Here is a 13,240-nt window from a genome sequence, read left to right as displayed (position 1 = left end):
AAAATTGAAAGGTATAGAAAACCAGAAGTGAGTGAAGATAGGTATAGTCATTGTGAATAAATTCTGATACTGAAGAAATTAATGTAAATTAAGGCAAGATTGGTGGAAAGAACCAAGGACATGCTGTAATTTAGTTCCACCTGCATAGTTCTCAAAACTGGTGTTTGTGGGAAGAATCCTGATGGCACATGTTGTGAAATAGGCACCGAGTTCACAACTGTCATGTTGTAGAGAATGTTCTGAACAGGATATTGCGTGCTGCCACTATGCACCTCCACCTATGGCCATTCATCCTAATAAATAACTTTTTCGTGTTCATGTGTTTACATAACAGCTATATGTAGCATGTATTGTTGCACAGGTGGATCTTCTTTCAACAGTAAATGTTTTGCCTCTTATAGGACTGGTGCAGGTGCTGGTAGGAGGGTGCACAGGGTTAGTCTTATAGCAGGGACAGTCACAGTGGTAGGAGCCATAGGGTAGGGAAATGGGTGTAAAGATGCACAGGGTCTGAAAACAATAATGCAGAGATTGGGATGGCAACAAGGCTGGTATAGGTGGTGGTAGAAGGGTGCACAGGGTAAATCTTACAGCAGGGACAGTCACAGGGATAGGAGCCATAGGGTAGGGAAATAGGTGTAGAAGGTGCACAGGGTCTGACAACAACAATGCAGAGAATGAGATAGCAATGAAAAGCTATTCTAGCTGTGTTGGGCATAGTGTAGAATAGAGTGGACCTCACTTCAGGGCATGATTTTAGTAAGTCTTAGCCTAGAAACATAGTTTTTATTTATTTGTTATTCTTTCAATTAAATTGCTATTTATTCAGCTCTTTGATGTGTTGTAAAATCATAGAAGTTAGTTTGCTGTTATAACAATTGTTACACATAGGCTTAAAGTCATTGTCATGCAGGACTGGAAGTACAATATGCCACAGTTTTACTGGGTCTCACTATGATTTCCATTTCTTATATTGACTATTTACAGACTGTGTAAAATGATTGCTACTGTTAATTTCAAAATGCAATTATCTTGCTCTGAGGCTGGGAGATTGAGCGTACTCTAAATTTTTATAATAAACATCTCACAATAGTGAAGAAAGAAGAGTGATATAAGATTCAGGGTTGTTGTAAATGATTAGAAACTAAATAAGAGTTATTGAGATAGAACATGTCTAACCAGTAGATATGAAGGATCTGCTAAACTCTCTGTGGGCCATTACCTCAGCTCCATGGGCGTCATGCCTGGATACTGTCAACCATAAGTTCACTGAAAATTATGCCTGGACATTTCTGTCTTGTTTGAAGACAAATATTAAAATTTCTTTGTACTGCCTCTAGGTACAAATGTATCTGTAACTGTGTTTATAAAAGTGTTAATCACAGCACTAAGGAAACAAGTGTTATAAAGTGTTTCACAATATAGGGATATTGCATTAAAGTTCCTTAAAATTTGGAAGTATACTGCCAATTGTTACTTAATGTTTATTCAAACTGCAGAAAAAGGGACACAAATTGATGAAACCTCTATTTGGAGGCAATGAGATTAAATTCCTTGCTCCTTATATTAAATTCATCGAAATCTGTCCAAATACTACTTTTCAGGGGGTGAGTAATAAATTATACTGATTCCAGGGGAAAAAGCAGCTGAACTCCTTTATAAGATAGGTGCTTTGAGTATTGTTGCTGTTATGCATGTGCAGCACCATGCTGTTCACCATGCATCATCATAGTCATGTTTTAGCAAGCCAATGTACCATTTCCAGAGAGGTATAATAATAATAATAGTAATAGCTGTACAGTTAAAAGGAAGTCACGCTTGATCAAGGTCTGCGTCACTTTCCATTTTTAACCAGACATAATGTCTGAGAAAGGAAAGAAATAATAATGATAACAACAACAACAACAACAGCACTTAACTTGTGACATAGTTTGTGAGGTGAGGTGTACAACTCCATTTTGCTTTATTTTTCTCCTCAGGTTTATAGAAATCTCAATTCTGATATCTTGATTGTACAGAATATTTTAACTGGATAAAAAAATAAAAAAAAAAATAAAAAACTACTCACCAAGTGCTGGCAGGAGAACACACGTATAAACATACTGAAATCTGCAAGCTTTAAGAGCCACTGGCTCTTCTGGCAGAAGGGTTGAACGATAAGAGAGAGGGGTGAAGGAAAAGAACTGGTGAGGAAATGGGAACAGAATCTGAAAATGCTTCCGGAACATTAGGTTAGGGGAGACTTACCAGGTGGTATGAGAAGGAAAGACTAATTGTTTAGGAGTTAATGCTTCTGCCAGGAGAAGGAGCCACTGGCTCTCAAAGCTTGCAAATTTCAATATCTTTATATGTGTTTTCTGCTGCCGCCACTTGCTGAGTAGATTTTTTGTCTATACAATTACATCATATTTTCAAACACTGATTATATTCATTGATTGTATAGAATAATATGCTATACATTGAGTAAACTCTATGTATGTATGCTTTATACAATTTGCCATAATTCAAGTTAAAACATTAAGATAAAATTGCTAACATTGCTTCCAACCTTTTGCACTAAGTGATTACTAAAAATATAAGCAATTGATTGCATATTTAGAAATGAATATGTGCAAGTAAACTATTAAAAACTGAATGAGAGATAATGTATTCTGTTTTTTTTTCTTTTTTACAATTTTGCAATATTGCAAATATTTGTTGCTAAAGATGCACAATGGCCATGTTTTTTAAATAAGAAAAGAAAAACCCATGTGTGTAATATTCACAGCTATCATTCTGTTACAAAAAAGAAAACATGAAATTTTACTTCTCAGTATGTATAGCAAACAACTCAAAGAAAAAATACAATTATTCTGTGTACAGAAGAATAGATATTTTTGCAACAAGGAAAACTGCTTGCTCTTTAAAACTGCTCTGCACATTGTTAGCAAAGTTTTCTAGTGCATTCAAGACACACTGGACTTTTACACAGAAAACAAATATCAGATGCATTCCTCTTCTTATGACGTTCACACAAGGAGCAGGTTACCCTCTTTTCAAGCATTTCTTCTACTGTGTAAGCAACCACCTCTTCTGACACCACCAGGACTCTTTGAATACATGTCCAGAGTTCACAATTTATTTTCATCTCATTCAGTCTTCTTTCTAGTTAAGATATGATGAGAGCTTTGACCAAGTTCTTCATGTAATCAAACCTGTTCATCTGTTGGTTATGTTAGAACGAGAAGTATGCTACATAGGAACTGACAGCATTGATGTTCAGGATCTGGTAAAAATTGCCATTGGCCATTGCCTGGTATACTGACTACTATCATATTTGGTGCATTTCTCATGCAGAGAATTTACTCCCCTCTTGCTGAGGTTATCAAATTCTGTCATCACTGCCTTGTTCTTTTTTGCCATATACAAACCAAGAGTCTTATCTTTTGTAAATCCAGATAGACAGGAACCAAATTCTCTGATTTTACTGGGGAGGAATTCACTGGGTGTCTCTCTCTTGTTTTTCCCCATTGTCGCAACATAAGTCAGCCCTTTGGCCATCATTATGTTCCTTGTATTATTGTTCCTTGTATAGGTTTCAGTAAGCATATTAAAGATTGTGTTGGTTCTGAGAACTTTTGTTCTTCTTCTGAAAGCATACCTCCATCTGAATTTTTGCCTGCATACATTCAGGAAATATACATTTCTAACATCAGTTTTATGCCATATTTTATGTGTTTCTAAGGCATGTATAATTTGAACTTGCAGCAACCATGGAAGCCTATGAGCTTCTCATCAACACAAGATGAGGTACAAACGATGTATGCAGCTTTGCAGTTATGCACTAACTTCAAAAACAATTCTGAAATTGCAGCTGTAGGATCTGTTTTCTTTCTCTCTCTTCTGGTAGTAGCACTTTCAAAGTGTACCACTGAAAGAAGTATATTGAACTGATGTTGCTCATAACACACAAAAATATCTCTACCAGAATGCTCATGATTCTAATTGAAAGCTGCAGAATACAATAAAAAACCCAGCAAAGCGCAGAGCTCTGTTATGTCTATGTCATGTATATCAGTATGGAAATTTATATTTTTGTCTTTCAGTTTCCATTTTCATGTCAGTCCAGGCTACTATTTCTTGTAGCATTTCTCCTGGGTGAAAGGTGGGCAGGGGGGGGGGGGGGGTGAAAAGTTCCATACTACCTCAGATTTCAGATTCAGTTGAATGTTCTGGTGTTCATGCTTGATCTTTTATACCAGGTGACTGAAAAACAGTATTGTGTTTTTGTGTCCTGCTTCCTTTAACAAAAGGCACTCAAGACAATGTGAACCTGTTTTTCTTTTCCTTTTTTTCTTATTTTTCACATACCTCCAGGCAGAAGTTTTCCTCACTTGCTTGATGTAGCCACAATTGCATTACAGACTCAAAGTCTGGATCATTTGGATGAATACAGCTATGCATGGGCTTACCTCCACTTGACGTAATGTAGCTTGTGAGTTGCTTCACACAAATTGCTTATGCTAATAATAGTACAGCATTCTCTCAGTAACAGCTGGGAATGAACTCAGACATCAGCAATGCTCAAGGACATTAGTGCATTAGATAGACAGACGTGGTGGACAGCAAATGTAAAACAAGGTGCTAAAATAAGACTTTAGAGTTATTAATTGGTAAGGGAGACCGTATCTCACAAATAAAGTGATAATAATAAAAGTAATGTTTTTTGTAATACTGATGCATTTGGATGTACACTCCCGTTGTTCCTCTGGTTTCAAACCACAGAACACTTGCATGTAGTACTGTTCATAATTACACATGCAATAAAACAAAAGGAGAATAAGAAATGAGGAGATCCAATTTATATAAGATCGTACAGTGTTTGCCATCAAATCATTTGACAAAAGAGAAGTGTAGCTTTTGGCTGCCTATTACATGACAATTAGTAGTACATTTAAATTACACAAGCAGTACATTTACAACTACGCAAGCAGCTGATTACTCTGACATGCTCCTAAGCTTAATTGGATGAGTGAATCAGACAGTGAAATGATACAGTAACCTCACTTTTTTTGTCTCAGATTTTGTATTTTTTGTCGTCATTATTCTCTCCATAGGACATTAACAGAATGTAATAGACTTAAATCTGTCTGTAGATGGGGACCACCAATCAGAAGAAGGAATTGTAATGATAAGGATTCTTAACTGTATTCTGGGAAAAGTTTTCAAATATTGATGTAGACTGGTAATGCATTCCTCTATTTGCTGCCACATAAATGGAAGCCACTATTGTAGCCTCATGTTAATGGTCTGTGGTGCTCTAAACATCATCATACTGTTTGTGATAGTACTTGACTTGCTGCAAAAAAGCTCATTTTCTGACCCAAAATACATGATGTGTCTGTACAATTCAGCATAGCTGAGTGAACAATATATCTGTCCTCTCATATGCTAGTTGTGTGGGCTACTAAAATCCTGTGCATGACACTGAATATGACCCTTTTGAACCTATCAGTTTCATACTGATTTAATAGTCTTGGGATCCTGATAAATGCAAGCAGTTATATCACAGAACAATAAACCACAGCTTCAACAGCTGATGATACTGCTGCTGTTGAATTTTGACATATGCTGGTAGATATTTGTTCTTTTGCAGGCAGTATAACATTGTCTTCTCACAAGTATCCAACATTCAGTTTCAATTTCTGAATGGGAAAACTACTGTATAATCTTTGCTTATATGCAGAATGTAAATGGCATTGCTCCTAACTACATCATGCAGTTGTGCTAAAATGTTAATGGTTTGCATATCCAAACATGTAGTACACTTCATACCAATTTGTTCTTTGGTTCATGCTGCCTTCACAGTCTTGCTATTTTAATGGCTAGCAGTGTAGTAAATTAATGAAAACAGGTGAGAATTCTATGTGGCCACTTCACTAATGCATGTATCAAATGAGCAAATATATTGCCTAGTACTATTTTAAATCTTCAAAACAAAAGAAAACTACAATCAGTATACCCATATACTCTCTTCAGTATTACGATTCCTTGCATAGCAAAAATTCATATAATTAAAAAAGTTCTATTGAATTTTAAGTGAAATGCCTCATGTATTATCTTACTGTGTCTTTTTATAAAAATAACAAATTGTTCCTGAATGGAATAAATTAATCTAGAGAAACTTTTTATGTAAATTAACTGTAAGAATGCTGTGACATATACAGAAAAATTAATTTTGAATACTGGTATGGAAAAAGTTAAGAACTTTGTTGAAAAGTACAGTTAGTCTCATGTTTCTTTTTTTTTTTAAATATCTGAACATTTCACTATGCAACTTTCACTTTCACTGAATCTGTTTTTTTTTTGCAGTCAAATGACTACTGGGGACCAGCTAAAAAGCTTCTTGCAGATTTCCGCTTTCTGTTCAACCTTAAAACATTTGACAAAGACAACATACCTCCTGCCATTATGAAGAAAGTTCGAGCTGAAATAAAAAAACCAGAGTTTAATGCTCAAACTATAGCAAAAGCATCAAAGGCTGCTGAAGCAATATGTCTGTGGGTGACTGCAATTGACGTATATGAGCGTGTTTCCAAGGTAATAATTACAATTTTTAATATATCGTAAGAGCTGTTATTGAGCAGTTTATGTTAGGAAAAATATGCATGTAATTTGCTCCATTGTATTATTTCAGTTTATTATTATAGTGCCATATTTTCAGCAACATCAACCACCTGAAAAATAAACAACTTTCATAATTTTGTAAAAGGTTACTTAGGGTTCTGCTATTTGCTGATGTTCATTGCAGATTATTTTTGTGTTCGAGGTATTACACAAGCAGTTTAAAATGCAGCAAAAGGTGATCTTGTTATTCAGCGACAATAATTCTGTACTAAACGAGAAATAAGGAATGTTTTAGTGACAGTCAAATATTACCCCATTAATGTTTCTCTTTAAATTATATCCACATTTAACCCCTTAACTTCACAATTTTTTTGTTCAAATTATGTTCAAAAAATAATATTTTTTATTAAATAAAAGCATCCTATAATGAATGACATTGCATATAGACCTATAAAGATGGCTTATAACGCTGAAAACAATGGGTTAAAAAATTTTGAAAATCACCAATAATGAAATCTCAAGTATACTCTTGTACTGGACTTTGACTATAATAACCTGAGACTTGAACTCAGTGTTTAGTTTTGGTGTAGCTATGAGGTCTAAAAATGTATTTCACAATGGTTTCCTGTGAATATAAATCTTGGAGCAGTTGGCTGAAGCACAGAGGATGTATTAATCTTGTACCACTGGTGAGCACTTGTCACTGAAATGACAAACTACCATCACTTTCTGTCTCCAATGAATGTACATAACATTCTTCACTTTCTGGGCTGCTAAATTCATTATAAAACTCAGGATCACTATAGTAATCCTTTGAAAGCATTGCCTAAACAACAATATAAAAGAGATTTTGAAAGGTTTTTTTTTTGTTGAGTATCCAAAGCTATACAAAGTAAAGATGATATCTAGTGGCAACCACCTCAACAAAATCCTGACATCTAGTCTACAAATGTAGTACTAGGTGCTCTCTAGTAGTTGAACACGTAATTATCAGTGCTAAAATGAATATAATCAGGATTTTATGTTTTCAAAGCTCTTTTCTTGAGTTGTCCAAGTATACTATGGAGTTTAATTTTCTGTCAAAATTATAAAAATGTGATTACTCATGATTTTATGTTAAGGGGTTAATATACAAAAACATGGAATATAAATTCAATATATCAGTTTGAAATTACCAGAATGTAGAGTGAATTGACAAACTGTGCAACACCCATGCCTTGGAAGCCCTCTTGCTGTTAGACCATTGTTTCAGACAGCCAGGTACCAGATACCCACACATTCTGTGCATGTACTGGCTGTCTTCCTTCATCTGCTATTCAGCACCACCCAAAACATATAAAAATGAAAAATAAGCCATATAAACTGCAGAATAAAGATATGACATGATATAAAAATGCTTACAATGCATATGGTGTTGCTCTTTCTTCGAATGTGGGGTTGTTGTTATACCTGTATAGCAGTAGCTTGACAGTGTATTTTCCACATTGAGCTCTGAGACGTCATCACCAAAGCTGTAATATTTCTTTCAAATAAGAAAAAAGTTATCTCATTTACACCACATTTTATGGAAGAAGCTTCCCACTTCCTTTGCAACTTACAATGCTCTATATTTTCCTAAGATTTAGATTATTGATGACTCATACTAATTGGATACATTAAGTCTTCTGCAAACAATATTAATATAATTTCAAAAGATCATCTATCTTCCATTTTAACATCTACCCCTTGTTGTTGTATGAGTTCTTGGAAAGTCTGTGCATCTCCAGGGCAGGATGGTGATCCATAGAATACTTATTGTCATGTCTGAGCATGTACTTCCTCTCACTATGTCACTGTGACTGGCATTCCATGCTGAAGACACATGTTTTTTTCTCAATATAGCTCACCTCACACACCCAAACACACACACACACACACACACACACACACACACACACACACACACACATGCACAACAACAAAAAAACAAAAATAAAACAAGCATCAGACAATTTCTTCACATTTATAAGAGATATATTATTTTATGTTATTATTCTTGAACTACGTAAATTACTTGTGTTGCAAGTATTGCTAATTGTTATGAAGATAATAGGGATATGCCTCACTCCCCTGGAGTTGTATGTATCGCTATATATTCTCCAAATAGAAGAATGAAACATAATCACTATGATAATGATTCTCATAGTAATACATATTTATTGTGATTCTACTTCTTACAAAGTTATTTGACTCTACATTAAAAAATATATGACAAATATATGAGGTAAGAGTAATGTACTTTCCACATTGACATTGCATTGCTTGACTATAATAAATGTTCTATTCGATTTTAAGAGAAATATCTCATGTATTTTCTTAATATGTCTTTTTATAAAATGTTAACTTTGTGAAATTACATTTTTATGACTTACAAATCTTAAACTTTTGCATACTTTCTATGCTGAGACAAATCTTAAAATTTTGCATACTTTCTATGTTGAGAGTTAAACAAATGAAAAAGATCTTGCTTATTCATTCTGTTTTCTAAGGTGACTCAATTATATTTGACTGATGATGATTCTGATGGTTGTCTGTTGGGTTATAGGTTGAGAGATCTACTTCAGCCATGATCACACAGAAAAACTAAATTGCTAAATGTACTTGGCATAACTGTAATTATTTACAACAAAATTAATGATAAAAATGGTAAAATTCCTCTGTAGTAAAAGATTACTTCCTTTAATTTGATTTATCCATTTTCAAGCTGTGGAAAACACAGATAACTGTATCATACTCATCCCTTTGTTAAAACTGACAAATTGTAAAGTTTGTGCACTCCAAAAAAGCCATGGGTGTTTCACTATTCCTATTCTGATGAAATATTTCCCTCAGTGTGTTACAATGCTTTATAATTCAACTTCTTGTTTTGGTGGCTCACAACTCTTTTATTATATAATCACCGTAAAAGTCCATCACATTACTGCCCTCGAATGCTTCCTGCTAACTCTCATAGTTGATGCAACACAGTAGTGCTCTGTCCACCAGAAAAGTCAGGAGACTAAGGCTCACTAGGGAGTACGTGCTGCTATTGTAGCTTCCTGGTAAGGATATCGATTACACTATCCTTACATAATCAAAGTTTGTATGTCAAAAAGATGTTTCAGTTTTCTCTATTTATTGATGTATCAACTTTTTTCAATAAATATTAGTGGGTAAATTATGACCACTTTATTCTACTCCAGGAATTTTATGGCCTCAGGAGTACTAACAAGAAGAAAAAAAAATAGAAAACTGCTTTGCTGTCAGTTAGCCAATCTAAAACTTTTACATGTGTCAAGGATGAAACATCTGCCAATACCAACTAAGTATTTAGTGTTCTTTTTAACAACAGTAATACAAGTAGTGAAATTTGCAGATGACATCTTTGAGAAACTAAGTGGAGTGATTTATGCTTCCTGTTCATACCAAATGAAAATAATACTAATAGATCCTGATTTGTAGACTATAATTGAACATTATGAGAAGGAATCTGATGAAGATGCATCAGCTGTTGATAAAAAGACATATATATCATGTCAAGATAAGGTACTAGCAAAAGCTGTGTCAAGCATCAAATGTATTTATGAAATTTAACAAATCCAAAATCAATATGGAAAGAACTAGGGAGATTATTTGCCCTCTCAGGATAACAAATTTTGCACAGTATGGCAGAGACAGAAATTTCTACTAAACATTGGTGACAAAATTGAAGATGGAGATCTGGCAGTGACTATTCCATTGCAGACTAACAGATTAATGTGATGCAGTAGTTCCAGCTTTGTGCAATTTGCCAGATAATGATTTCAAGTCTTCTACGATTGAAAGATATCTGCTTGCTGAAAACGCTATACGTCATATGTATAATGAAGATAAACATTCTGCATGTCCTTGCAAGCTGATACTGGTAAGCAAAGGTACAGAAATACACCACTTATGGAACAGCAGGCTGGGGACAAATGAAGAAATAAGCAACAAAAAAGTACTTTTGTTTCTTCCAACTGTCACAAAGTCAGTCACATATCCAGAAAGTGGGAAGTTACAAAAAAGAGCAATAGAAATAAAGAGCTGTTAGTATGAGTGCCTCGTGTTGCACGGTTACACTGAATAGTGATAAGTGGATGTGTATTCTGGGGCAACTTATCACATGGTCCCAAATTAAAATTTCGTTTCACCAGTTGATAAAAATATTTTAGCTGAAATCATTATCTTACTTGATGGCACAAAAACAGAAACCCTTCGGCAAAAGGACTGTAAGGGCAAAGATAATTAAAGTGAAGGTTTCAATGAAGAAATGGTTGATAAAAATATACTACTTGTGCTAGTGAAAGATCATTCAACCTTATTTGTGAGGAAGGTCACTGAAAGTGATAGAAGTGCTATTTTCTATAAAGAAGGTTGCAAGATCTGTGATGTATCTGGAACACTGTTCATTAAAACTCAGCAGAACAGTCATTTATATTATATATGTATTAAGTCATTTGCAGATGACAGAGAAATAAAATATGTATTGAGAAATAATGAATTTAACACAAAATCACTGGACTTTTGGCATCATTAAATTATGCACATCAGTAGAGGAAAATCAACAACATAACAGAAATGGAAGCAGTCCTGAGATTAGACTGTTAAAATGGTGATATCAACATGTCTGATAACTGTTTGGTAGGTAAACTGACACAACAACTTTTTCCAAAAACTATATCACAAAATTTGAAGGAACAAATTACCAGTTTGGACTTGTTCCTTGTGTTTTCATGGGACTACTGACATTTCAAGTTCTTCAGGCAATAAATACCTGAAGAAAATCCACACTTACAACAGATTAGAATTCTGTTCACCAAAATTGTCACAGTTCTGTGAATCTGAAAGGATTTGCCAAAAAGTAACTATACTTATACACTGCAGAAAATCAGCATAGCTGAATGCTTCAATAGAAAATTAATGGATGCAATAAGGTCACAGTTTCTGGGAAGCAATTTGTCATATAGTTCTTGGGCTGAGCTGATAAACACTGTGGTATACATGAGAAATAGTGTTGAAACAGCCACAACAACAACAAAACACCTTATGACTTGTTGGAGAGGCAGAAACCCTAGTGCGAAACATTTACATATGATAGGATGTGAAGTTTTAATTCAAATATCCAAACAAAGAAGTTGTTCTAAATTAGCCATAGCAGCAGAATAAAGCATTCTTTTTGGGTATATTGCTGTTGATACAGGAGGATTCCAGTGATGAAACATTTTGGGTATATTGCTGTTGATACAGGAGGATTCCAGTGATGAAACACAACTGGAATCTGGGGACAGTATATTCAAATAATTTTTGAATGGCAAATTTTTAATTGACAATAGAGAATGGAAAGAATTTGTTGAGTTGTGCAGTGAAGGAGAATTGCCATTTCCAAATGTTTAAGATGAAAGACAAAGTGAAAGAGAAGGTCCTAACACTGAAGTGGAATTTTGTCGTTTCTCAGATCAGGAGGGAAATGAAGATAATCAGGAACTTGTGGAAAGGCTGAAACTTCATGAAGTCAATGCGTTCCAAGAAAGCATATAACAAAAGAAAAAATGGGTTTAAGAAAATATCATTTAATGACACTTTGTTCCAGTGGGAAGGCTTATTCTGAAGGAGCACAAATAACCATTGGGTGAGGAAGGAAAAATGGTGAACCATTATTGTTTCATGAGGCAGTCAATTTTGATGAGGTAACCACATGGATAGTTGCCAGTGAATGAAGAAACTAACTCCTTGAAGAATCATGATGCATGCCATTTAGTTAGTTCATTCACTGGCAACTATCCATGTAGTTACCTCATCAAAATTGACTGCTTCATGAAACAATAAGGTTACTCTGGAAGGTCACATTTAAAAAGAAGAAGCTGGTGAGAAGCAAATTTTTAAGCTCACTTAGTTGCAAATGGATCCAGTAAAGTAGAAATAAATATGAGATGTCCGTTTCAAATTTTGAAGCAATTGCCTCTTCATTGCAGCCAGTACTGAGAAAAATTGACATATTGGTCAGTATGGTGTGAAGAACGCACATGTGCACATCAAATTAAAAGACTATGAACAGGATTTGAACAAAAATATGAAAAGACAATAAGAAATGCAGGCTTGTGAACATAAATACAGATGCTAGCCTAGGTTGAAGTCCACAAGTGTCTGTTGTGGTCAGAACAGAGTTCTGTGTACTTGTGAGTGCATTGTATTAGAACTAAGTAAATTCAAGCTTGGGCATATTGTTCATGCTCATAAGGCAGGTGCTTCCATAATCAAGGGAGCTGAAGTGTTTGAAGTTTCAAGATGCAATGTATCGAAGGTACAGTGGAAGAGGAAAAATATCATCTGCTAAGTCACAACATGGACAAAAGTGTGTATTGAGTGATCATGTCAGATGGTCTTTGAAGAAGATTATGATAAAAAATAAGACAACAACAGGTACAAAAGTCATTTAGTTGGATGAATCTTGTTTCACACTGTTTCAAACGTCTGGCCAAGTATTTCATGGTCCACATGGTCACTTCACTAGGTTGCATTACAGCCTAGGATCATGTAATCATTTTGGCTGATCAGGTTCATCTCATTGTACAATATTTATTCCCCAATGGTGATG

At 34.7% G+C, this 13,240-nt stretch overlaps 1 protein-coding gene across 1 annotated transcript in view; it reads left to right on the top strand.

The window, feature by feature from the left end:
* LOC126260398 (dynein axonemal heavy chain 3-like) overlaps positions 1-13,240 on the top strand; it is a 177,625-nt gene that overhangs the window by 46,979 nt on the left and 117,406 nt on the right. The window contains exon 9 of the mRNA XM_049957726.1: positions 6,352-6,579. Coding sequence (XP_049813683.1) covers positions 6,352-6,579 — 228 coding nt within the window. The remainder of the gene's footprint in view (positions 1-6,351; positions 6,580-13,240) is intronic.

The sequence above is a fragment of the Schistocerca nitens genome, chromosome 5 (genome assembly GCF_023898315.1).
Source record: "Schistocerca nitens isolate TAMUIC-IGC-003100 chromosome 5, iqSchNite1.1, whole genome shotgun sequence".
Taxonomy (NCBI): Eukaryota; Metazoa; Arthropoda; class Insecta; order Orthoptera; family Acrididae; genus Schistocerca; species Schistocerca nitens.
The sequence above is the reverse complement of the archived record's forward strand: the minus strand, read 5'-3'. Positions and strand labels throughout refer to the sequence as shown.